At 45.4% G+C, this 26208-nt stretch overlaps 8 protein-coding genes across 8 annotated transcripts; 2 read left to right on the plus strand and 6 right to left on the minus strand.

Annotated features, from left to right (window-relative positions):
- Positions 1-2474: 2474 nt before the first annotated feature.
- TRIVIDRAFT_218806 (uncharacterized protein) lies at positions 2475-5347 on the minus strand (the record flags this gene model as incomplete). The annotated part of the gene is made up of 6 exons (XM_014105384.1): positions 2475-2759; positions 2820-2987; positions 3046-3335; positions 3399-3715; positions 5193-5217; positions 5269-5347. The coding sequence occupies 6 exons, from the start codon at positions 5345-5347 to the stop codon at positions 2475-2477; spliced, it is 1164 nt and encodes a 387-aa protein (XP_013960859.1).
- Positions 5348-7568: 2221 nt separating this feature from the next.
- On the minus strand, positions 7569-9803 carry TRIVIDRAFT_141703 (uncharacterized protein; the record flags this gene model as incomplete). Its single annotated transcript, XM_014105385.1, has 1 exon — positions 7569-9803. A coding segment is annotated over one exon (2235 nt), but the record flags the coding sequence as incomplete, so codon positions are not given.
- Positions 9804-9859: 56 nt separating this feature from the next.
- TRIVIDRAFT_136177 (uncharacterized protein) lies at positions 9860-10858 on the minus strand (the record flags this gene model as incomplete). Its single annotated transcript, XM_014105386.1, has 1 exon — positions 9860-10858. A coding segment is annotated over one exon (999 nt), but the record flags the coding sequence as incomplete, so codon positions are not given.
- A 1652-nt stretch (positions 10859-12510) lies between these two features.
- TRIVIDRAFT_50219 (uncharacterized protein) lies at positions 12511-16052 on the minus strand (the record flags this gene model as incomplete). The annotated part of the gene is made up of 5 exons (XM_014105387.1): positions 12511-13396; positions 13613-13895; positions 13942-14870; positions 14923-15840; positions 15907-16052. The coding sequence occupies 5 exons, from the start codon at positions 16050-16052 to the stop codon at positions 12511-12513; spliced, it is 3162 nt and encodes a 1053-aa protein (XP_013960862.1).
- Positions 16053-16881: 829 nt separating this feature from the next.
- TRIVIDRAFT_4009 (uncharacterized protein) lies at positions 16882-17868 on the minus strand (the record flags this gene model as incomplete). The annotated part of the gene is made up of 3 exons (XM_014104632.1): positions 16882-17243; positions 17316-17541; positions 17596-17868. Coding segments are annotated over 3 exons (861 nt in total), but the record flags the coding sequence as incomplete, so codon positions are not given.
- A 1211-nt stretch (positions 17869-19079) lies between these two features.
- On the plus strand, positions 19080-20984 carry TRIVIDRAFT_69581 (uncharacterized protein; the record flags this gene model as incomplete). The annotated part of the gene is made up of 6 exons (XM_014105388.1): positions 19080-19129; positions 19159-19540; positions 19593-19788; positions 19854-20012; positions 20067-20108; positions 20182-20984. 6 exons carry the CDS (start codon positions 19080-19082, stop codon positions 20982-20984), a joined length of 1632 nt encoding a protein of 543 aa, XP_013960863.1.
- A 2129-nt stretch (positions 20985-23113) lies between these two features.
- On the plus strand, positions 23114-23710 carry TRIVIDRAFT_69582 (uncharacterized protein; the record flags this gene model as incomplete). The annotated part of the gene is made up of 3 exons (XM_014105389.1): positions 23114-23296; positions 23368-23549; positions 23605-23710. 3 exons carry the CDS (start codon positions 23114-23116, stop codon positions 23708-23710), a joined length of 471 nt encoding a protein of 156 aa, XP_013960864.1.
- A 1118-nt stretch (positions 23711-24828) lies between these two features.
- Positions 24829-25746, minus strand: TRIVIDRAFT_142993 (uncharacterized protein; the record flags this gene model as incomplete). Its single annotated transcript, XM_014105390.1, has 2 exons — positions 24829-24972; positions 25036-25746. Coding segments are annotated over 2 exons (855 nt in total), but the record flags the coding sequence as incomplete, so codon positions are not given.
- Between the last annotated feature and the right edge of the window lie 462 nt (positions 25747-26208).

Raw genomic sequence — 26208 nt, forward strand, 5'->3', positions numbered from 1 at the left:
AAAGGCAGACGCCGGCCGCGATTCATCACATCGCTCCCGTGTTGAGAAATGCGAATACCTACTTGTCACTCCATATCTCCAGACATGGTTCGTCGTGGTGGATCTTCCGTTTTGGGGGGAATCGCCGCGACGAGACCGAAGATTGGGCAAGGGCAGCAATGACACGTTGATTGTTGGTCATCTCTTTACCAAGAATAAACCATGGCGCGAGTCAGTGTCAAATAACGTTCGTTAATCTTCCCATGCTGCGGCTCCGCTTTCACGTTCAAGCTTTGAGGGCCCTAAGGGTCTAGAGTGGGAAGGCTGAAGGGACATGGCGCGTTTGGTGCATCCGGAAGTGGACTTATCAACTCCGTATGGATCACTTCACTGCGAATAGCTCCACCGGCATCCATCGCTTTGACAGCTTGAGAGGAGAAAACCCCTCAAGAGATTCAAGACTGATCAAACCCCTCTGCTCCGTAGATAGCGGCGAGTTTCGAGCTGTCAGGCTCTTGACACCCGCCTTTTGATCGTGAATTGCGTAATGGGCATCGGGGTTGACAATGGGATTTCGCCAAGAGGCGGGATGTGCACGACCGTTGGCGACAATCTTACCCTTCTCTGTAACCCAAATGCCAAGTACGAGCATAATGAAACCGTATCCATACCGAATGGACCACCTTGATTCAAGCTTAATTCACAACGTTTTTGCTGACCATTCGACAGCGCGAGTTTACAACTACCAGGGCTCAGCAGCTTTTGCTTTCGCCCAGCTGAACTCTCTCCAACCCGGTCTCGAACACATCTTTCGATAGCGTCCTCTCCCCTCCTCGAACTAAGCCTCGAAGCCCAGCATTGAGAGATCCAGTGAATGCGGAGATAATTCGTCAAGATTGGCAAACTCGTGATGGAATCACTCGCCTTCTATGGGCTCACCCTCCTACCCCTCCCCCGTGGTGGAGTTTCAATTACGTACAAAATGCGGCCTCCCTTCAACCTTCAACGAAGGCGAGATCCTTGAATCTGGGCATCTCCAGTTTTTGCCCCATCGACTAGATACTCCAAGATGAGAAGCAGATGAAAGGTCCGTGATGATGGCGACAGAATCCGGGGCCCCAGGTTTTCGGTGGATGAAGCTGTGGCGAGCCCATCGTGGGCCCCGAGCCTATGTGGAAACTGGGAACGGGATCATCACCACCAAGGTGTGAACTTTGTTTTCTCATCCGGATTCTTGTTTTTTTGGGTGCTTTGGAGAAGGCTTGAACTCAATTAACGAGAGGCCATCAGGTCTTTGGAGATTTGGGGAATGTACTTCTGGTCGCATTCTAGGCTCGGCAATTCGCGGCTGAAGAACAACCTACATGATGTACCTTGTTGCTTAGCACGGGCATCCGTGCAGACGCGCAATCTGCTACCGTCGCGCCATCATTTGTCTCTGCATACGAGTATAATACGTTGTATCCTCTGATTGGATTACCGGTAAGGCTTGTTCATTATTCCGACCCCCAGCCATTGATGCAGCGGTTGCGTGTTCGATTGGACGTTTTTCCCCTGTTTTTGTTCAGGTGCCGTGGCGTCTCGCCACTGACTCGAAGAGAACAAGCCATTTTTTGCCGCTGACATTGCCCGTGCTACGGTGGCTTCAAGCCACGACTGGGGATAGGGAAAGAGCGGCCGCTTGTGGAATGCGACGAGTAATTTCACTTGATGCATGCGGCCTCCCGAGATGTCCGGTGAGAGACCAAAAGTTGTTGAATGAATCGTTGAGTTGGTCATAGCCACCAACGCAGGCACCATGCGAAACGGTCTGGACGTTTTCAGCTGGGAGAGTTGCGCTAGGTTTAGCGGTTGTAAAAAACGTAACGAAGTTGATTACCTACTTGTACTTTCACGGAAACTGTAGACCAACTAAAAACCAGGAGATTTTGTTCCAAACCTTCTAGCTCGTTATTTGACTTTTTTTTTACCCCGGAGTCTAGGGGATGGCGCTGCGCTTGGAAGAGCCGGAAGTGATGTTCTAAATTCGCGAGATTGCCTATTGAGGGAATATCTGCGTGAGGGTGGCTTCAGCCGCAACGGCTTTCATGTTTACGAGGAGGGGGGTTGAAGGCGTTTCGCTTCCCATCGGGGCAAGTCTCTGTTTTGAGATTGGGTTCCGCGCTGGGCGGTGGCGAAAGGAAAGGATTCCGCGTATTGATCGCCCATTTTGATTTGAGATGGATTTGAGTTGAATGCCGTCTTGCTCGTGTGTGGAGTTGTCTTATCGCTGAAAGTTGCCGAGTGTTTGGCTTGTATGTTTGGCGTAAGCGGTAGATTGAAGAGGCGAGACTGTGGAAGAGATAATTGCCTAGTACCTAGTAGTTATTGTAAACCTGCAATTGGACAGATGTTTTGAGACAGATGTCTACCCTGGAAGAGAACGTTGAAGTTATTGAGATTAAGATCAATGAATCTAATAGGTCTAGTAGATGTAGTAGATGTAATAAATCTATCTAGATATTCGTCAGCATTTTGTTTGAAAATATATTTCCCAAGTCTGTCGAGCCATCGGGTTGAATATTATCAATTAAGTTGTTGTTATTCTCCCACACAGTCCTTTCATATTTCTCTCGAATACCACTTTCCTGCAGGATCATCGAAACTTGATAATGGAACTTGAGAAAGTCGGGGTCCGGCATCAAGACTTCCGGGTCCCATTGTTTCATGATGATGGATTTCGGTAAATCTCGGGTTACGATACTCAGCTCTTCGATAGCATGGACACGATATTCGTGCTCCTGAGTTCCAGCAAAAGTTAGTGGCGTACTCAAGAAAATGCACATAATAGCAACAAATACGATATTCGTAGGCTCGAGGGCAAGACGGTGTGAAATAAATTGTTCATGGGCATCCATCCATAAGGTCATTGCATTTTCGGGCGCATTGATGTTTTCAGCGCTGATTTTCTCTGCCACAAAGGGGAAGTATCGGTAAATTGACCGCCAAATCTGAGCTTTAGTCTCGGCCTGTATGTATTAGTAATATGACAAAACATATAGGCACACGAGAAACAATTGAGCTTACCTCCTGTGCAGACTTGGGATTGAAAATCCTAAGAGCAAAGGGAATTATATGCCCACATTCCGTATTGCAAGTATACCGATTTCTACGACGCTCTGGTGGCAGCTTCTTATAAGAATCATATTCCATGTGACCAGTGATAACGCAGCCATGGTCGTCTCTTTTTAAACATTCTCCTTTGAGAGCAGTTTGGTGGCTTCTCAACGTCAGTTGGTTTTCCTCCGCGATTAGACCTGGGATCACGATGGGAGATGGTGTAAGAGACTTGGGTTGTTTGCCACCGGCTATCAGCACTATATTATATGTCAGTATAGAGTGGAATCGATACATTTGCGCTTCGTTGTGCCCTTACTTACTAGTCTTTAATATCGAATCGACGAGGAAATTGCGGAGTTGCCGCAACTCACTCTTTCCGCTAAACTGCCTGATTTCTTGCATCAAGATCGTCCGGGCCTCTTGGCACAGGTATTTGATGAATGCTCGGAACACCTCGGGGGTATCATCCTTTTCTCGTGTAGGAGTACTTGAATAGTCATTTAAAATCTTTTCCACATCGGACTGTAGGTCCCTCAACTGCAGAGGGCCAATATTGGGAGTTGACAAGAATTGGTTGGACGAGCTTGAGCTTGGGTATTGGGTCAAGATGTGTTTGGCCAATGGATCTTCAAAGTCTCTGTAGAACATGTAGGTAGATCTAGTATATGTAGGTAGATCCAGTATATGTAGGTAGATCTAGTATATGTAGGTAGATCTAGTATATGTAGGTAGATCTAGTAGGTGTAGATAGATCTAGTAGATTTAGATAGATCTAGTAGATGTAGGTAGATCTAGTAGGTGTGGTAGATCCGATAGGCGTAGGTATATGTTGCAGAGTAGATTCATTCGGTAGGATTGCCTTATCGTAGCACTAGTTCTGAATAAGAAGACATCCAACCAACTATCACAACATCCAACCCTAGATGACTATTTCTAGGATTAGAGTTACACGTATCGCAATTCACCAGAATAAATGATTGGCAGTTATTTGAGCTACGACGATAAGGTAAGTGTTTAGGGCTGAAGCAAGTCCCACTTATCACCAGAGTTTATTCCTTACCGAGCAGCTTTTCAATACATTTGGTCAAATATCAACGATGCACCCTACACAGTCCTTGCAAGCGCCCTTTTCTCTCACATAATATTTCTTCCGGTCTTGTATATCTTTATCGATTTGTCTTTACTAGATCTACTTATATCTACTAGGTCTACCTATGAGCCTCGATTCTAAATATAACTCATTTATGTTGTAGCATCGTCATGGAGGGTTGTTGAGTGCCTCCGCATTCTGGTTGAATATGCTTTGTCGAGGAGGGTACCTGATTTGTCCTTGGGCGGGGAAACCGCTTCATCATGAATCGCCCAAGCCTAAACGATTCTCTAGACGAGAATCTAATGCAAACAAACTGGCACATTCCTAAAAAAAAGTAATATTGTAAAATAAATCTTACGTTCATGTATCACAAAGATCCAGGTTCGCTGTCTAAATAGAACTATGTATTCGGTACTTGTCCTTCCATGACGTGATTTGTCTTATTAAACGCGCCTCTCCACATCTCCAGCGTTTTCACATCGTCATCACCAATATATTCCATACTGGCGACATATCTCTAGCAATGTCCAATACATTATAAACTCTTCTCTTACCCAAACGTGCGACCGCAGATGCCTTGCAATCAGATCACCCCTAACAACCAAGTCTGACTGAGCCACACCACCGAAATTTCCATCTTGGTGTCCTTCTTTTTGGAGCATATCAACCGAGATGCCGTAGGTGGTGAAGAATAGCCGCATCCTTCCAACGGATTCGGGGTCATCCCATCGGTGAGGCACTAAGCTCTCATATAAGATTGCCTTCAGCCTGCCGGAAAACTGTACAACATCTCTCTGATAGGCTGCATCTACCTGGCTGTAATTTGCAAAGCCGATTCTTCTGGCGTATAAGCTCGTATCTCCGGAGGGAATGACAGGTAGCAACGGTAATTGTGATTCTGGCAATATTGGCGGAATTAGGCCACCGCCCAACTGGTTTACTCGCTGCTGCAATGCTGAATGGTCATTTCGCAAAGTTGATACATGGGCATTGAGTGTTTGCACATTCAATCTCAGCTCACGAATAGTTTCTTCCAGTCTCGCCACCTGCGTCGGTCAGTTAGCAGTTTCACAAGTTAAAAAATACATGTCATTTACTCGCCTGTAGAGTGTTTGCAACACGGGTTCCACCGGCCCCAAGATCACCCCTGAGGTTTGGATCATTATCAATAGTCATTGTTGCAAAGATTAGTATTAGGAAGAGAGGGTAGGTATGTAGTCGTGTTGGTATGCTAAAAATTCATCATGGAATAGCAATGCTAAGATTTAAAGTAGGCAGGTACCTATGATGACGGTACATACCTTGGCAAAGTCACTGGGGAGACAGAAATGATGTAACGTGAAGGTTTACATACCCAATCATTCTGTTGCACGTTGCCGCTATTACCCCTCATATGCATCCCGCCACGATACCCAACATTGAAGGTAGGCCTCCCGCTTGTACTATGATGGTATTTTACATTTGGGCAGCAATGCCGTCTCACCTTTACAGCCACAGTCGTCTTGCAATAGCCCAATTGACAGACGGCCTTGCTATCGGGGAGACGATAGGTGGGATTATTATAGTGATAGGGGGTCAATGACTCTTAGCACGGATGCAAGGGATCTAGAGCCGAGCCTTCCCCAACAACCTTTCACAAATGATAGAAACTCACGAGTTCTTAAAACAATACCGCGGAATTGCCGGCACACAACAGACCAGAGCTGCCAGAGAACAGTCATAGAGCCGAATTGCTAGGTGGTCATAATGCTAAAGATCGAAGAGCCATCCCGGAGGTGGTGAGAGCCTTTATGAACTGCCTTGATAATCTTTAAATAGCTAAGCTGATAATGAAACGATGAAATATGACATGGTATATCTAGCGCTTTGATGTTGCGAATCTCCCATGATATGACGGAATAGCCGTCAATATACTTTGCAAAGCCATCCAAATTCCTCAAAAATCCCGGAAAGACGGCAGTATGTCTTCAATGCTCTTCCACTGTTCTGCCATTGCTTGGAAGGCTCTCTCCTCAGAGGTCATTTTTTCTCCCCGCCATTTGCAGAGGACTGCCATTGCTTCTTTACCACTTATTGGATTGTGTGCCGCTGCATTGAATATTTCCTTTGTAATAACGGTCTGGCCTCTTTGGCTGTTACAGAGAAGTGTCATCACTTCTTTGCCATTCGTCCAATTCTGTGCCGCAGCCTTGAAAGCCTCCTCTTTAATTGGCATACTTTCTCCATGTTGGCCAAGAAATAAGGCTATAACTTCTTCATCGTATTTCGCAAGGAGTAATAGCCCAGCCTTCTCTGTCATAGCGAGCCGATTTCTGGGTTGGCTGAGAGCCTGAATAATTACTTGCCTGCCAAAACCTTCCTTGCTGAACTTTCTAATAATTCGTAGAATAGCTTTCTTTGTCATATTTATCTGGCCTTGGTAATGATTAAGGAGCAGCATAACCACTTCTGAATCGAATTGGACAACGATTTTTGACAGAGCACAACCAGTGATCTTCCCCTTATGTCGTTCAATGAGTGCGGTGGTGATCACTTCTTTGTCAACTAATTTGGACATTATGTCCCCTGTAATAGTTATGTGGTCTCCATATCGGTCTAGAAGTAAAACCACCACCTCTTGATTGCATTGTGGAATTATTCTTAACACCATCTCCTCTGGTATTTGACCTCCATACCGATCGAGGAGCAAAACTGCCATATCCTTATCGAACTGTGTAATCATTATTGATGCAATCTGCTCTGTAATAGCGATTTGGTCTCCATACCAGTGGAAAAGTAAAAGAGCCACTTCCTTATCAAATCGTGTGATAATTTCTAACACCATCTCCTCTGGTATTTGACCTCTATACCGGTCGAGGAACAAAAATATCGTATCCTTATCGAATTGTGTACATATTGTTGATGCCATCTGCTCTGTAATAGCGATTTGGTCTCTATACCGGTGGAAAAGCAAAAGAGCCACTTCTTTATCAAATCGTATGATAATTTGTAACATTATCTTCTCTGTAATATCGATCTGGTGTCCACATCGGTTGAGGAACAAAACAACTACCTCCTTATCGAATCGTGTAATAAATACCAACACGATCTTCTCTGTAATATTGATATAGCCCCCATATCTGTTTAAGAGCAATATAACTACTCTTTTATCGAATCGTGTGACGATTTCTAACACAATCTCTGTTGTAAATTTGATCTGGTCTCCACATCGGCCTAGGAGTAAAATGACTACCTCCTTATTAAATCGTGTAATAATTTCCAACACGGTATTCTCTGTAAAAGTCATAGAGTCTGCAAATCGGTCAAGGAGTAATATCATCACTTCTTGACCGTCATGAGGTGTTGCTGCCAGAGCGATGACCTCGTCTGCTGTGATATCTATATTGACCCCTGGCGCCTCGATGAGGAGTTTAGCGACAGTAATATGATGATTCATGATGGCCAATGATAATGGCGTCTGGCCGTACGTATTGACAGTGTTGGGGTCTACCAGTCCCCTGTCAAGTAGGAGCTTCACTATATCCTCACGACCCTTCTCTGCAGCGGACAGAAGTAATGGAGTGCTTATGTCCTCCTCAGTGTTTATGTTGGTTTTCTTCTTGAACATAAGCTTAATTATTTGCTCGTGTCCATTGCAAATGGCGTAAGAGAGCGGCGTCCCACCAATGCCATCCTTTGTATCAACGCGGGCCCCTGCCTTGAGTAATAGCTTAGCGGCAGCAACATGGCTATTAAGAATGGCATGAGATAGTGGTGTTAGACCATCTCTGTCAACTGAATCAACTCGGGCCCCCACCCTAGATAGCAGCCTGAAACCTCTCCAGCGACTAATTAAAAGCTTTACAGCACCGTGAAAGCCATTTCCTGCGGCCCAAGACAGTGCTGACCGCCCATATGTGTCGTCTTGTAAATTCAATTCGGCATTGTCCAGTTTATATAGGCACTTCATCACTTCCGTAAGCCCAAAATAAGATGCAGTCATAAGGGGAGTGAAATCGCCTGGAAAGTCGGTGTTTGTGCCGCTCCAGTAAATCCTAAGCCAAGATAGACAGCTGCTTGAGGTTGTATCGCAGAGCCGTAATATTGATATAGAGAATGGACTATTTTTGACATCAATCCGCGACTCACGGAGGTGAGTGGTCCAATGTTTGGCAGAGTAGTCGAGAAATGTATGCTTGGCATTTGGGGAGAAAGACTCAGCCTCGAATTCAACAAAGAGTAGATGCCTTATGCAAATCTCTGCGAGAATGCCATGAGATTCTTGCGGCCGCAGCGAGTGTTTCCATTCAAGATCTAAATTAGTACGTTTAATAGCATTCGTTTGATCATCCTGTACAAGAAATTCCTTCGCAGTTTGATGGAGCAGGTAGATCTTTGAATCGACGACCACAACGAAGAGGCCGCAAAGATCTCGCACATTCTCCTGGAATCGCTCTTCTGATTTCAATTTAAAGTTGTTGTACGAACGGTGGTTGTTTCTCAGCGCTAAAGCGAAGTTCATCTCCTTCAAAGTTAAGGGTCGCGATGCTGCCACCACGATGTGCAGCAGTTTCTTAGCTTCCTTCAGATCGCGACTTCGAGATAGTATCCTCTCGTAAGCCTCTTCAACTGATCTGGGGAGGTGAGAAGTCGCCCCAAATATTCCAACTTCATCAAGATTGGGATCATCCTGAATTAAATCCAGAGTGAGATGTACCCATAGATAGGTTCGGTTAGGGATGCGCATCAGCTCTCGAAGCAAAAGGTCCCGCTCACTATTGGTAAGTTTGAGCCTTTTTTTGACTAATTGAACTTTAGATTGAATAAAAATATCAATCTCTTGAGAAATCTTTGCCATCTCAATATCATTCTCTCCGCTCAGATGAATAACAGCCAATTGTGGGATATCTGGGCGCTTGAAACCATGGCGAATGGAAATGTAAGGCCGACTTGTTAAGAGAAACTTTAGATTCGAGTCTTTCGAGTTTTTCTTGTGGCGATAGAGTGCGTATAAGGCTTCGGCGAGCTGAGATCTTCCAGATTCTTCGCATTCGTCAACTGCATCTAGTATGCACACGATTTCACCAGCATTGTTATCTTTGACAGCGCTGAGAAGGGTACTCCAGAGTTTGCTGAACGAGCCCGTGATATCTTCCATATAAATTTCAAATTGCTCAAGAATAGCCTCAGTCAGTAGAGTACGATTCTGCTTAAAAAGCTGATGTAAAATACAGCAAAGAGCACTAACGACACTCCTCTGGTCTTCAAAGTCGTCTTTAAAGAAGAAGTAACATGTCGTTCTGGATGCCGTACTTGGTAGTACAGAATCTATCAAGTGCTTTGCTAGGACGGATTTTCCGCAGCCGGGATCTGCAGACACCCAAAGTGTTGTTGACTCTTTGTTCTCTTGCCACTCTCTGAATAGCCTATGGGCGACGAACCACTCGCAGGTTCCTTCGGTGCGTATTGGATTTCGATCTTTTCGATCTTCGTATTGTGATTTGTATAGCTTTCTCAAAATATCCAGTTCTTTCGCCTTTCGAATCGGATCCCTATGGGCCTCCACTTCTCTGCCAAGGCCATGTTGAGGATACAAGGCAGATCTGTGAGGGCTTTGCTCTTCTGAAGAAGCTGTGATGTTATGTAAGTACATGTATATATTTCAAATAGCGACTTAATTAAAAGAAGCCGGAGTTCCGTACCTATGCGCCATTCTTCCAAGAACGCCTTAGTAACAGCGGTTGCAGTTGCAGCTGCGTAAGGCTGCCACTTCTTGCTCTTGTGACTATCTGCATAGTCGCAAATGCCCTTTATAACCAAGGTACCAGGGAGGTTTTCCAAGACACCAGCGCCCTCCATTTCGAATGCGATGACCCCATCTCGAGCTGCAATATCATCTCGGTCTTTGCCAGATTTCATCACTGTATCTCCGGACGCAAAAAGCCCAAAGTGAACGGCTGGTTTCCATTCTGCAGACGCAGCTAGCGGTTGTGTTGACCTTCTGCGAAATACTACTCCCTGTTGGTCGCATTCGAGTTGCTCGCAGCTGAGCCCCAACGCCGTATCGCATACATCGCCTCTCCCATTGCTACCGAAGCATATTGTACACTCTGAACTTTGGTGCTTATGCTGGTAGGTCGGGTTAAATAATATGTCCTCGCTCGGCCCTGGATACGTCACCTCGGCGCTGAATTTCTGTTGTAAATCGTGAAGATGTCCAGACACCTTGCCTTGTAGCCAATGATCTGCCCGTAGCTTGGCTATGGTAGCCCGGATCTCTGGATTAGGCCTTGGTAGATTGTCTTGAGGGCTGTGCTTTCGAACGAATCTATTATTAGGAAATTGCCTTCCGAAGTCGTATTGAATAATCCCTTCGCTCACAACAACATCTCCGAGAAAAATTTCGGTATGATGCTCCCCCAGAGATGCACCACCGCAAATACCAACCACCAGAGCCAGATTGATCTTCTGAAAACTAGCTCGTAATCCAACTGCTGCTGACGCGGCAGCGACCTTTCCCATATTGGGCATATGAGCCAAAACAACATTGTGGTGCCCAATGAGACCGAATAAATATACATTTGAATCGCCAGCGGCCTTGCCATACCACCTGCCATCCCATTTCCTATCAAATAACGCGCTGACTATGTTCGCCTCAAGGGGCAGGGCGCATATAATGGCGATTTTGAAATCGTCTCGATCACCTGGTGGGGAAGGGCTCCGATGAGAATTGGGCTCGATCATGGGCGTAAGTGAAGCATTAGGAGGCATCCAACCGCCCAGAACGTTGGCTTCATGAGAACCGAGGGTATTGTCGTGTCTATCCATGGCGTTTCAGACAGCGATATGGCCAGATTGACTCTGTAGATGACAATATGCATGGGATTTCGAAGATGATGAGCTGTGCCCAAGCGAATGCAAGGCTGCAAGGTCACGGGATTTGGGGATTCGCGAATGGGAGGTGAGCATCCGATTTCATCATCAAACGATTTCGACGGCAGCATCTTTGCGTCCAAAAACCTCAAGACATCAGTCTATTCACTTTTTAATCCAGTATTATTAGCATTTTATTGTGGTCGTGCTACCCACAAGTACTAATCATGTGCCAGCCCCTTCTGAGTGTCGTGCAGAAAATCTTGAACTGATTCATACCACCACAAATCTTCCTTCTTCCACCTCCTACCACCCGGGAAAATCATCTCCCAAAGATTGCGCACACATGGAATGAGCGACTTGTAGTATTTGGTGCAGTAGAATTCCAAAGTCCGATCAAAGGAATCACTGTCAATGACACCCAGTTCATTTCTAGCTAGCTCTTCGGGGTTCTGCCCATAGTTCCACTGCTCAAGTTTGTCGATAATTCTATATGCTCGGAAGCGGTGGTTACGCCAGGTGGGGGGCATATAGGCGTGTTAACAACACAGGAGGCTATCTTTCGTTGAGATGGAGTACGATCGGCGATGACAGCGACAATAGCGACGACAACGACGACACGGGATGTGCGAAGCCTTTGAAGCGCGGAAAAGCTCAAGCGTCGGTTCTTGTAGATCTTCCACGATATTAGTAGACCATAACACATTTGTGGAGATACAGTTCGTTACCCTCTTTATCTAGGTAGCCTCTCTGCCGCCCTCGAGTTGCTAGGAATATCCTCATCCTCACAGACAGAGGCGAAACACCTCTAAAATCCATCCAAACCATTGCCAATGAGATTTGCCTTCATCACAGTTAAGCGATGGTCATCCATGCTGTTGAATTGTTGTTTGCAATACCTCCATCTCGTAATAGAAAAATAGGTTGGGAGGAGGAACCGTCGTCGCTTATTACATGTAGGTAAGGAAGAATAGCCGCATCTTTTAAACAGATTCGGGGCTACCCCACCGGTGAGGCAGCATCCTAGTATATAAAAGCGCCTTTAACCTACCAGAAAACTACATTATATCTATCTAATACGCTGCGTCTACCTAGCTGTAATTTACAATGCGATTCTTCTGGCGGATGAAGTCGTATCGCCGGAGGGAACGACAGATAGCAACGATAACTGTGACTCTAGTGTAGGTGGGCAAGGATGAGCGTTGAAGTGGCCTTGGTGTCGAATTAGGCGGCTGATGGAATTGTTGACATACTGTAAAGAAGCTATATATGGGTTTTTAGCGTATGGTATGGTCTATCTGTAATATTAAGGCAGCCTATTGATACAGGTAGGTAAACATGATGTAAGACTTTACGATTTAGTATACCGGAGTGTGGTTAGTGTGTATATACATGTATGTAAATACTTCGTGCTATAATTAACCTGTAATGACTCTTTCACAGATAAGGGCAGCTCTGGCACGGACAACAAGGTATTACACAACCCATTATCCCCGTCTTCTTACCCGTGATGACGAGTTATCCCCTATTCTATTATCCACACCGCTAGCATCGACGCGGAAACCAAAGTCTACGACTCCCACTAGCCGGCTCACTGCCCGCGCCAGTCCCTCCAGATCATTGCACACGAGAGTGCTGCACACTTGCATTACGACAAATTCTGCATAAGAGTGGAGCTTCGGATTATGGGAGTCCAAAACCCTCAATTTACTGGCAACAGTCGTATCTGGCTCTCGTTTCTCTCCCACATCTTCTGAGGTTCCTGGGCGTAAGTCGATGGTAGTCAGTTCAGGGTGCACATGTCCACCCCAAGAATCCCGAAAATGCGGCACATCATCGTCATCAGATTCAGTGTCCAGTACCAATCGTCGCATCATGTCATAAGGCCTAGGAAGCGGCAGTGTGGGTGGCAAACTTCGCCCTGAAAACATCGAGCCCGACAACAAAGTCAAAGTCGACATGATGGTATGATGAACCGGTTCTACTCCCGGCAACGCCTCTGCAAGAGCTCGCCTCCAGCGCATATCTTGTGTGTTTGCTTCGGAGTAGGAAGCACCACTTATTCCGTCTCCAGCATCCCCTCTGTCGAGTATTCGTGGCGGGTGTGTTATGGCGTAGCTCATAAGTGTCAGATATGTCAAGATGTGCGAGCAATGCATCATCATCTCTCTATACGTCTCAATAGGGAAACGACCACCCATGTTTAGTTCCCACCGCTGCCACTCAATATGTGATCTCATAGAGGACATGAGATGCACTGCTTTACCGAATATCTTACGCCGAGCATTCCAAAGGAAGTAGGCTGGCGATGCCTTCGAGTTGATGTTTCCTCCCGTATCCTCCGCCTGGGATCTTATAGTGGAAGTTATGACGCTGAAGTAGCTGGCAAGAAGATGTATTGTCGCGGACAAGTCCTGTCGAAGTTGGGTTCGATCGGCTAATGGACAAGGGAAAATCGTCCAGAAAAATGCAATCACACAACCTGCAGCAACAACAGCGAGCCGATATGGCGCGAGGAGGTATATGCTATGAGATTTGAATTAAGTAAAAGCGATCTTAAAGTGAAAATAGGGAGCAGGTAAGGCTTACGGGTAATACGGCTGTCCCGTGCTAGTAGCAACAGCTTTTCCAATTTGTCGGACTTGTAGCTCGTAGCCAATGATAATGATTTGGGTGATAATGGTAATCATGACAGCTGAAATGAATCGTGGAAATTTGATAAAGTAGTATTCAACGAAGATGAACAACCACAAGAAGACAATAACGCCGGGTGTTTTCTGGTCGACGATATACCAGATGGCGATTGAGAAAATCATTGCTAAACACGTACCGCCTATTCGACAGAGGAAACCAAATATTGACTGACCAGTGGCTGCCAACGGTAAGCAAGCTATCGATGTCAATATTTAGAGACATACTTATCGTCATTCCTAGGGCAATGGTGAAAATCGCCCAAGACAGTCTCTGATCTTGGTAGAATTTCTGAGTTTTCTCCAAGAATGCCAAGATACCAACGGTCATAGCAGCACAAGCGACTCGAAACCCAAAAACCGACTCCTTAGATCCTAAGCCAGCCGACATCTTTCGAAGTTCGTTGCCTAGATATTGCCAGACGCTAGTTGGAGGAAGATGCTCCGGGTCCTTCTTTGGGTCATAGCCATCTGCGTAGTAGATATAGCCCGCCTCCATGATATCCGAACTCTGCTTTACGCTTGGGTCTTGGTTTTTGAAGACACTGACCAGCCACTTCCACAACTGGGATTCGGAAGGGAGGATTATGCACTTATGGCTCATCGTACCATCTTCGACTTTCTTGTCAGCAAAGTTGACCAGATCTCGGATAGCCTCCCCGGCGGCAAGCATTAGTTGCTCCATGTACAATAACACGTAGAGAGGAGCCTGGTTACTCTGTCCTGCCTTCAGGGAATGCAGTTCGCTAGATTTTGCTTCATCCGGCATCAGCGGCCGCTCCCTGACCCAAGCTTGAGCGATATTGCCTTTTTGCAAGCTAAATTTCCGGATTTTCTCATCCAATAGGCTACCGAACCCTTCCTCGCCGGGGTTTACCTGGTCACCATTGGCCTCCACATCGACAACGTCTGGCCTGTTTTTCGCTGGCTGCTTGGAGTCTCTAGTTCTGGGGAAAACCTCCAAGCAGATGGCGGCATGCTCAAGTCCTTGATCAGCTATTTCGGCGAGTATCTGGAATGGTGAGTGCATTTGCTCCATGGCGTCGTACCACACTTGCTTCTCCCAATTGTTTTCTGCTGCTGCTTCACCTTTTCCACTGAGCCCTCCATGATGGACAACTCGCCGGAGGATATCCATGACAGAGCCTATCGCTACTCTATCCCATGTCAGCTATTTATTGATATAAAAATATAGAGTAAGAGACTAACATTGGTATCATGACGTTTTGGATCAATGTAAATGCCTGGCTTAGATCCTTTGCATCGAGTTTTCCCCAGGCTATGTCTCTTTTCGCAAAAGTCATGTCTCCATGCATCTTGGCAGTCGAAACTTTTATCGCACCTAGAGTCTCTTCCAATTCTTTGGCCGCTTTTGCTTCTTTGGTAATGCATTTTGCATTCCCTCTCCTCACTTTTGCCCTCTTCTTTTCCTTTGGGCTCAATTTTTCCTGCGACGCATCTCGCTCCTTGCCATTTATGGTTTCAAAGGCAGACATACCATTCTTGGCTAGACTTGCAAGATATTTCTCTTGTAGTTCAATATCTTTTCTCAGTAGTCCAATGAGGCCCTTGAGCTCTCCCATTACTACCATACGACTGGTGATGGGGAATACGAAGAGCGATACCCCTGTCGCTAGCCCCATGCCAAATAACATTGCAAGAAGCAACTCTTTGACAAAGGCCTCTGCCTCCGCAGTCGTGACTATTGTAGGACCGGCGGTCGCGCTGGTATTGACCAAGATGCTATAGATGACCACAGGCAGGTTGAAGCTAGGTAACTTTGCGCGCATGAAGTTTGCGAGCCAGATATTCACAAACAGCCATATTGCGCAGACTGCTGACTGAGATGAGTTATAAGGTGGTGGGTTCATAGCAATATCCTGGGGAGAAGTGGTAGAGGTATGATTGCGCGCTTGAATGGAGGACCAAATGATGAGCAGAGAGACGGCTGAACCAACGCATATAAGAAAGAGGCTGAGAATGAGATTCTGAATAAATCTGCCGCGCGGTAAGATTGCAACGGCAAGCACAGAAATAATTGGGATTAAATAGCCCTGTGTTGTGAAGTAGGAAGATATCGCCGCTGATTGGTACATGGCTATGCCGATTATGGGAGGGATTGAACCTCTATAATAGGCAGAGTGAATGAGTACAGGAAGTCCGTCAAGAGGCAAAACAAGTTAGAGTTCTTACTTGAACATAACGATTAAGATAGGTATGTCTATCCCAACCTTGCCTATGAAGCGCTTCCATGTGGCGTGTTTTGGGTTCTCACATTGCTCTACATTGTCAGTTTCCTGTTCTTCCGAAGATCGGTTTGGCACTCCACTTTGCTCCATTTCGAAACTCGCCATGGTTGAGGTATTCGTGAGTTGATTGTGCACATGATCATTTTGTTCTTGCGACAATTATTCAATATGAATCAAAGGAATGGTGATGATGAGCGGGTGCAAGCAGATTTATAAACGCTAGAGCACCATGTAACAAAATCAAGCGTAGCGGGACACAAGGTGTAAACCAATAGTTTAGCTTCGGCCGATGCTGTCATTCCACAAGCTCGAGTGGTGAGGCGCCTCCGTGGAGGCAACGTAGCTCGAGAGGGGCGTTGTTCAGCCGCATCTAGATCCCAATGGATTTTTTTCGTATTCGAATAGTAATTAAAGATATGCGTGCCAATGTAGTAGGCTCACCGGTTCAAACGTTGGGAGCTGCGACGTTTATTGTACTCTCCATACATTCCAGGCTGTTGCCTTTGTTCTCGATATTCTATACGACGCTAAACCTCGCCTCATGCCCAGGTATCTATACCCTCATCCAGATAATCGCCCGTGCGGTGGCCTGGATGACAGGCGTGACGACGCTGGTGATTCTGACCTTTATCATCAATCAATGGTCAGACAAAGCTGGTCTCGTCGGAGGTGAGTCTTGTTTGGCGGCGTCACTATCGCCATATCCTCATCGTTGTTACTGCAACTATAGCTGACTCAACAACATCGATTGGTCCGCCATACTTTCGCAAGTAAAAGTGAACGAAAATGATGTCTCCTTTGTTGCTCTATTATATACGCACTAGATCTAGAATACAGAATCGTCATCGCCACCCGTGACTGGCGCCCACACTGTTTGCTCCAGCTTCATCATTGACTTCGATTCTTCCAACAGCTTCTGGAATTCTGTCGCTGCTCTCACGGCTTCCTCAATGTGTTCATATGTCAGCTTATCTTTTTTTGCACCTGGTTCTTGGAATGCAAGACCCTCTGCAACATTCAGAACATTTCTAATTTGCCGGCCATTCAATTCGTATTTACTCAATTCGTCCTGGACCTTCTTGAGTCCTTCCAGTCCAATAAGCTTGTCTCTACCATTCAGTGTAAGTAATTGAGTCCAGACTTTTGCCCGAGTGTCGGACGACATGCTGCTAAAGCTGATGCCGATTTGAATGCGAGACTGAAACGCGGTGTCCATAGTGCTAACTCTATTCGTAGTGAGAAACAATATTCCTTGGTAATACTCTAGCTCTCTGAGAAAGACTGTAAGTAGGCGATAGAAGTTAGCCACGGCAGCGTTGCTATATACGTATAAAGCGAGGGTTATGACTCAACTAGAAACAATGCCGTTTCTTCGCACATCTTCAAATGATCGAGCTTCGAGCACCACGTCGGCTTCATCCAAGAGGAGAACCGCGTTCCAGTCTATGGCTCGTTGGAACTCAGATTTTAGCCGTTCTTGGAGTTGCGTCTCGTCCCATACCATCTCCCCAATGCTCATTGCAACAAGAGGTTTTTGTACAGCCTCGGCAATCGACTCGGCGGTCAACGTCTTGCCAACCTAGCATAAAACATCAGTGTTGCTCAGCCCGCATTTTGGGAAAGAAGAACGAACACCTGGTGGCCCATGAAGGAGAATAACAAGGCCTTGTCCCTTGCCAGCAATAAGGTCTCCTGTATTATGGCGAAGATCCCGATCGGAGTGATGACGAACAAGGCCCTCAAGCATATTTTTTTTCCTTTTGTCCATGACGAGATGATTCATCACATCCTTGTTCCAATTGACCTCTTGTAGATTATTAACACTAACAAGATATTTGTTCTTATTTCTCAAGTCATAGCAACCTATAACGGCTGGGCAAAGCATTAACTCCTCATCATTTAATTCCGGGAATTGATGGAGTCCGTCCCGTTTGTATGCTACTGCGGGCTCGGCGTTATTAGGGTTGTTAGATCTAAGCAAAGCTCCGATTCCTTCTGAAGCTTTCGACTTATTGTCAATTACTACCCTGCCTTCCATCTGATTCTGGTCAGCTTTCAATGTCCTGCACAGAATCTACATGTATTATTCTGGATAAATCGATCGCAATAACATACCCGAACTTTTTCACCGTTGAAGTTGCCACGGTCTTTACTGAATGCGAGCCCAGAATGTTGTCGGCAGGTTGGTGGTATATTGATGAACTCCCACCACTTCTTGCCCCTCTCCGCAAGATATTGCTCGCTATCTTGTCCTTCTATTTGGCCTTGGCGGTCAATCGGATAAACAGGGAGCGATTTAATAGGCCGCCAACCAGAGAATTCGGTGCAAGTAAACGTCATGTATGTCTTAGAGAGATGGCCCTCAACTGCATCCCAATTCAGGCACCAGGTTTCGAAGTTTGCTTTCTTGTCGTATTCATCGCCACGAACCCAATTGCTGGTGTAGGTAACTGCTATCAATTTGAAAAGCCACAGTTGGCCTATTTCATCCTCTCGTAGGACAAGATCGTCTTTCAGAAAAATAGAATCTATCTTATCAAAGCTCACCAATTCGTTTGTGAGTCCATTCATGATATGCCCCTCATGTTCCTCGCGAGTCATAGGACCTATCCTCTTGACGTTCCTATCGATGGAACTATGTCCAAACGCTGGAAAAGGCATTTCCTAACAGTCAATCTTCACGAGATGGGGCCGATTTAAGCGATTATAGGTTATTCTGGTAAAGCCCTGGCCTTAGTTATTTTGCGACTTCCGTGACATGTACAGAGGTAGTAGCTGGGACGTATTCCGTAGCTTTACGCCTAGGTATAACAGGCCATGCGCCAGCCTTTTATAGTTTGGGCCTGAAGAGGAGGCCATAAACCTATGGTTGGGCATCATTAAAGAGGGGCCGTGTCTGATATATGCGCCAATCCCGTCAATCCTGTACATGCATGTTGGAGGAAGCGAGAGCTGCCCCGCGATCATAAGCTTGTTTGCCCAGGTACTTGTCCTCTTCTCTCACTCTCTCTTATTTTTTTTTCTTCTCTTTTATCTGTTTCTTTTCCATTGTTCGGCCCTAAGATAATAGTTTTACAAGTATTCCATTTTCTGACATTTGCTACATAGCAGTATTAAATGACCACTTCTTGGAGTAAATGGTATGAGTCTGGGTCAGGAGACTATGAGTGAGTAATATATCCTATTGACATGTTAGCTCTCTACTGATCTCTGCGCTCAGCTTTATCAACACTGCCCTGGAAAAGTGTAAGAAAATTAATGAGCAGTTAAATGCACAGCCTTGGTGGGACAGCGACAGGCAGCCAGGATTGGTAGCGACAAAGATAGTTGAGAGTGCACCGATACAGCTGAAGAAGGCAAGACTGTATGAAGCGGCATGGGTGCAGAGCCGCATCATAAAAGAGAGTGAGCGGATCTTGCATAAGAAAAAATCCAAGCCGGAGCTGCTATCGAAAATTGCCGATTCAGCTTATGCACTGATCGATGTTGCAAAGCAGATTAAGCCAATCGTTGATATATTTATTCCACAGAGCCCTGAATATTCCATTCCATATGCCTGCCTCTGGATTATTTTCAAAGTATGTGATTACAACAGCAATGCGAACAGTAGCGATTACTAACACATGAAAGGGTATCTCGGATAGGAAAGAAAAAATTGACTCAGTACATAACCTTATTACATCTCTATCTGAAGATATTCCAATTCTGGAAGTTTACAAGGATATGGTCCCAACGAGAAACATGAAACAAGCGCTTACTGAGTTCTACATACACACTTTGGATTTACTTTGGAGGCTTTCAATGTACTATTGTAACAACTTCTTCGGTAAGCTGACCACGGAAATACTGAACGCAGCGTATATAAATTTTCATGTTCTAATATCGACACAGTACAGCTATCTGACGCCATGCTGCCACGTACAAAATATAAGTTCCCTACGTACATTGGGAATATTACGAAAGCATCAGCTAGGATAAAGACGTTGTGTGAAGTAGGGCATATGGCAGAGCAGAAAGATATCAAAAAGACTATCGACGTTCTACATAATGGTAGGTATTCCTCCCTCGAGATGCTGCAGAGCTTAACTGACAATTTTTGTATAGAAATTTATTCGATGAGCCAGGAAATGCAAAAAATAAGCATCGGTAAGTTACTGCTCCTAAATTCATCACAGAACCTTAAATTTGGCTGAGAATTGTAACATTCATCTTGGCTAAGCGCAATCTCGTCATTACATCTCAAAAATCCTTGACTGCTGGGATTATGATGTTGATGACGTCGAAGATGAATTTCGTAAATGGCAATCATTGCGTTTCTTTACTGATATGCGTGACCACTGGGGTTATAACGGGATTCTCCCGCGCCTCGCCGAATGGCGTAAGCTCTGCGATAACTCTGAGAATTCTATCCTTTGGGTGTCGACTGAGAATAATGAACGGCAATTCTGGATAACCGAGTTCTCTATCAATCTCATCGATATATGCCGCACGCAGGGCCAGCTGATAACATTTGCCATGTGCGACCGCCCAAAAGGCGTGAAATGGACGCCACAGCAGGTCTTGAAGCAGCTTATTTCGCAGCTTCTAATTTCTAGACCAAGCTTAACCATTTCTGCGCCACATATTGTTAATACCAAGAAGTTTTGCAAAGCGAAGAGCTTTGATGCTATTTTGAAACTACTACATTCAATTATGGCTCTAGTTGGATCGGTGGTTATTGTCATCGACCACCTCGACAAGTGTGTTCCCGATCTAGCTGCCTCACGGGTCAATGTTGCCAATGCGCTTTCCCTGCTAGTTAAAATGCACCCGCAAAGTCGAATCATTGTTACCACTGGCCAGGTGGTGCCGCCATCGACGTTACCTGGCCGCCCTATCAGTTTTGCAATAGTGAACACGAAACGACGTCCGCGAATATTGGAGTACAAAAGAACATCGACCGTCCAGCGCCAACATTCGGGGGCACCATATACAGGAATGTATCCTATGACCGAAAAAGATTTTCTAAAACATTATGGATAACCAATTCTCGCAAGACTTTGGTTTACACTTCTCTTTTTGCTTTCACATAACTACTGTTGATACAATAATACACTGAGAGATTTAAAAAAAAAAAAAAAAAAAGATTTTAAGCTTAGTTCAATAGGTTTATGTTGGCAGAGAGGCTAGGAAGTATCTTTGAGCAGTGGTAGCCACAAGGGCGTAAGTAGAATAGAAGGTGTACCTTATATTCACTCTTGATACTCATGTTGCTAATGACTATGTGGCTATCTGAACTACCTTAATGAGTGTAATGAAGCGAACTTACATATCCAGCCCTCCTTTTGTTCTCATTTAACTTGTACTAAAGAGATTGATCAATTCCCCAAGGAATACAACGTCTCTCGTAAAGGTTGGACGAAGCCTAACCTCTTTATAGATCCCTCTCGGCCCAGAATTGGTCATTTTCTCAGTCGGCTCGGCTTCATACTCTGACAAAAAGATCTGTACCTCACTGTAGATCTATTCATTGGTAAATTTCATCAGACACAGATGATCTGATTCGCGGCTGGCAACACCAATAGTGATCTGTGACCCTTGCACTGCCGTTGCCCTATTTCGGTAATCTGGAGGTAACAAAAGCAGACGCTCCTCGCCGTTGACAACCCACATACCATCAAGACTTATACCATAGTCATGGTAGATAGGTTCTCGTGATGGGAGCTTGCTAAGTGGTTGAGAACTACCAAGGCTCAAGTCCATAACTCCAAGGTTAGTGTGAATACGAGAGTTGCTCAGTGGGTCAAAGGACAAAGGAAAGGCTGTCAATCGGCGGAGCAGCATCAAGTGTTACCAGACAGGCACCTGTAGCCACGTCCCAGATTGTGATCATACTCGGGACATTCTCGAAAGAAAAGTATGATATTCCTCGAGACCTTGAGCAAAACGCCAGTGGCTGGTTATCTGATGACAAAGCGCAGATTTCCACTTGCCAGAAAATGTTACCAGTAGAATCATGCATCACCGCACCAAGTAGCTTGCCATCTGGGGAGAAGCATAACAGGTTGACATTGCGTGTGTTGCAAATATGAAGGTACTCCTTTATTAAGGATCATGGAGTTACGCACGCATCGCCAAGAATGTGCAAATTTTGGTATCTCATATTTCAAGCCGACTGCCGGCCAATTTTCGACTTCATTCCGCGTTTCTTGTTCTTTTCCTGCGAAGGATCAATCTGACACTCTCGTGTTGCCTTAGACCGGGTCTTACTAGCTGCTTGGTCAGCTGCTGTATGCTAGTGTTAGTCAATGAAACGCTGAGACCCCATAAGGCTGCTGCAGGGTACCGTGTCTGGAGCTCCCCTGTCCAATCCATCCACATTCTCGGTGTTCTAAAAACAGTTGCTTCTTTATAACCGCCCAAATGCAGCACCGTTGTTCTTAGTCAGTTCAGGCACATAGACAATCTAGGAAGGTCATAGTTCATTGACCCTCGCAGAGCGTAAGCCTTGTTGTTCTTGACTAACTTCCTTTAGTAATAAGGTCGTTACATACATGTAGTCTAGACGAGTGCGAACAGCACCTGTTCGCCCTAGGTTAATTACCGAGGTAGTTATTGAGAACAACACTACTTCTTGTGGATGCCACAATATGCTACTCAGAATTATCAATTATCTCTTCTTATTCTTCTCTTGTTATAGGAGCAGCGTTGACTATTGCACTAAGTATAAAATTAAGCATAGCGAAACCCTTATAGAACTTTATATTATATAGGCTGAGTACCTTAAAGATAGTAGTATCCAATTACATGCACTGCACTATGCTGCCATACCTACAGGGCCCTTGTCTCCTATAGTGGGCCGTAAGCGCTACCAAAAAGTCAGCTTATGAATGAGTGCCGTTCTAGATACGAATGTTATAGCTTCAAATGGGTTAAGCTCTCGAACTGGGAATTTTAAGCGAATTGAGATGTAATACTCCGTCGTGAGGTATGTGAGGTATGCTAAAGCTATAATTTTTTTTTTCCATCAATAAACGTATTAGTATAGCGATAATCATTTCTATAAAGAGTGTCAAGCCCCTTCTAGTTCTACGATGATCTAGGACTTCAGTTCATTAACCCAACCAATCTTCCAACACTAAGAGTCCCCGGTTTACACAAATAAAGGCATAATGCTTTTTCTCGCTCTTCTCGCACCTCTCCTCCAGCTCGCAGCTGCTGCTCCTACTTTGGATGTGGCAGAGGGAAGCAGCAATGAGCTCCTTAAGCGTGGTGATGGCTCGGGCATACACCTTGTGAACTGTGACGGCTTTGGAGGCGAGGGTACCATTGTGCCCCCAAGCTCCCATGTTGTTGTAAGTTTATACCCATGATCGCCTAGCTTTTGTTAAGGGCTTTGAAATAATTAATCATATTTTTGTGTTAGTATTGCGCAAACGATAGCAACTGCAACTTCTCGCCCTCTGGTGATAATATCTGCACTATGGGAGTAAACTTTTGGTTTACATGGGAGGGACATGCTCAAGCCTGCACATTCTCTACTGGCGCCAAGTTTTCTTGGTTTATTGACAGCAACGCACAGTCGCAAGCAAACTTTGCGCATGTTGGGTAAGTCTTGCAAAGCTCTCTAGTGCAGTTACGTTTTTAGACTAATATAATATAGCGATGGTGGTAACCAGTTCCGGGCCTATGCGGGTTATAAGGACGATAAGCACACGATGTTTTTCAGGGGAAGTGGCCAGTGCCATTCTATTTACTACTTTATCTAATAGATAGTGGAATTGCTTTGATAGATAAATCGAATTTCTTAATCCTGGGCTACCATATTACAAGTGCCAACAGTTAACAGTTTGGAGGAGTGCTGGTATGGTGTATAAATACTTTTATTACAAAACCCATCCTTCTATTTTTTACAAGGGCTGCCCCCAGCCCTACCGAATCAAGTATATTGTATACACGTATTGTATATAACCCACTCTGTTACATAGTACGTAGTATTTTTACAAGGGTTGCCCGTCAGCCTTATTGAGCTAGGTGCAAATATAGCATTGTATATAAAATATATAAATGCGTAGATCAACATTATTATTATTATTTTTACGTATATGTAACAGCATTACCTCTTATAGTTCCTTGTATGATATACCAGTGACTGTCAGACATCCTCAATTACTAGAATAGTACCTGTAGTCTGTTATTCATATATACATGCCTAGGCATAACCTAAATTACTGAAGCACGGCAGAGTAGACCTATGCCAGGGGTTTGCAGCAGCGAGAATAATATAAATTGAATGGAGTTAGTTAACCTTCACATACGACCATAGCTAGATGAGAATTCGGGGTCCCCTCTGCTCCCCCATACATGTAGACAAGCCACTAACCGGCAGATTAGTAGTTGAGTGGCTGACCATCAGCGAACACCGGCTGTTGTATGTTGTTTACCTTTTTTTTTTCTGCTTCTTCTTTTGGTACTATCTTGGTATCTCTAGTAATTCAATCGAGAATCTGCCTGGAGGGAGGAGCAACACAGCTGTATACTGGGTTTCTTATCGTGGACGTGGGAGTTAAGTAATAAAAGGCAGATTATCAGTTAGGTAAGTGATCACTGCCGAATATTAGCTGTTATATGTCTCTTGACTTTCTTTCAGCAGTACAAGGTTCAGGAGATATCTCGTGTGAGCTAAGATATTATTGGGAATGTTGGTGGCTGTCCGGAACAGTCCTTGCGGAGCGAAAGGAGTGACGAATTTGAAGAAGTAAAACACAAATTATAAAACTGGGACAGAGGATAAGCGATATAATAGCAGCAATGGTAACCAACAGCGAACGGATATGTTCATACTTTGTATAACTGCTATAAAACACAATTTGTCGGCAGTACAACATTACAAAAACGCAATACCGGTAACATCGCCAGAATGGCCAGTCAACATAGACTCCTGGAGACCAGTCGCCACATCGTACAGCTTCAATGTGTGATCAGTCAAGCCGGCCAGAATACTCCTGCCATCCGGTGAGAAGGCTACACTCTTGATTCTGTCAGGATTGCAAACAAGCACATGCTCTTCCATGGCGCTTTCCGCATCCCACACACGCACAGTACAATCATCGGACCCGGTTGCAATCTTGCTTCCGTCTGGCGAAAAGGCAACGCTGGTGATGGCGCCAGAATGGCCCGAAAGTATATGCTTCGACTGACCAGTTGTAGCATCCCATATTTCTACGGCGCCATCAGCAGCTCCGGATGCCATTTGGCGACCGTCCAAGGAGAGGGCGAGGCTGGCGATGCTGTTGGAGCGACTGGAAAGGAGTTCTTGTGTTCCGGACGCTATATCCGACACCCAAATCCCGTTGCTCCTAGTTCCAGATATAATTGTCTTACCATCGAAAGAGAAGACAACGCTAGTAACTGCATGTTGAATGGTTCGGGCCTGATAGCCGTAGTAGCCAGCGGCAGCGCCGGCAGAAGAGTGCGAGAGTGCACGCTCCTGGGTGCCCGTTGCCAGATCCCACACCAGGACGGTACCATCCTCGGACCCAGAAGCAAGCTTCGTTCCATCGGAGGAGAAGGCAACACTTCTGATGGTATTGGAATGGCCGGTAAGCATGCGCATTTGCCGGCCTGTTGTCGCGTCCCATAGCCGCACGATTCGATCACTTGAACCGGAAGCAATTATCCTCCGGTCAGGCGAGACCGCAACACTAGTAACGGCGTCGGAATGACCGATGAGCACATACTCCTCCTTGCCACTTATGGCGTCCCACACCCGTAGTGAATGATCACTAGATGCTGATATAATCTTTCCCGTCCTGCTCTCGATATCGTACGCTTATGATAAAACTTAGTTGGCGGCTACTTCCCGAGCCAGAGGTATGTAGACTTACAGGACTCAAGGAGCTTCTGTATTGTGCTCAAATCCTGTTCGCTTGCCCCTATAATAACCGACATGAGTTTTGTTTTTGCTAGGCCGTCTTTTCCTTGTGGCAAAGCCCCAAATGCGGCATGATACGCGTCCTGAGCTCGTCTGAAGTCATCTGCAGCCTTGTCAATCCCATTTCCCACACTGGGGTCGGAAGCTGTCTCGCGAGAGCGTATAGGCATCATCTTTTTTAAGCTGCGCAGAAATACAACAAGTGAAGCTTTAACGATGTCATAGGATTAGAGGGAGGATATCCCATAGATTGGTTCGATAACAAAAATAAAGCCGTGCAGAGAAAGCTGCATCGGGCATTCATACACGTATTATCAATAACACTACGAAGGT

This window comes from Trichoderma virens, assembly GCF_000170995.1.
Source record: "Trichoderma virens Gv29-8 chromosome Unknown TRIVIscaffold_2, whole genome shotgun sequence".
Classification (NCBI taxonomy): Eukaryota; Fungi; Ascomycota; class Sordariomycetes; order Hypocreales; family Hypocreaceae; genus Trichoderma; species Trichoderma virens.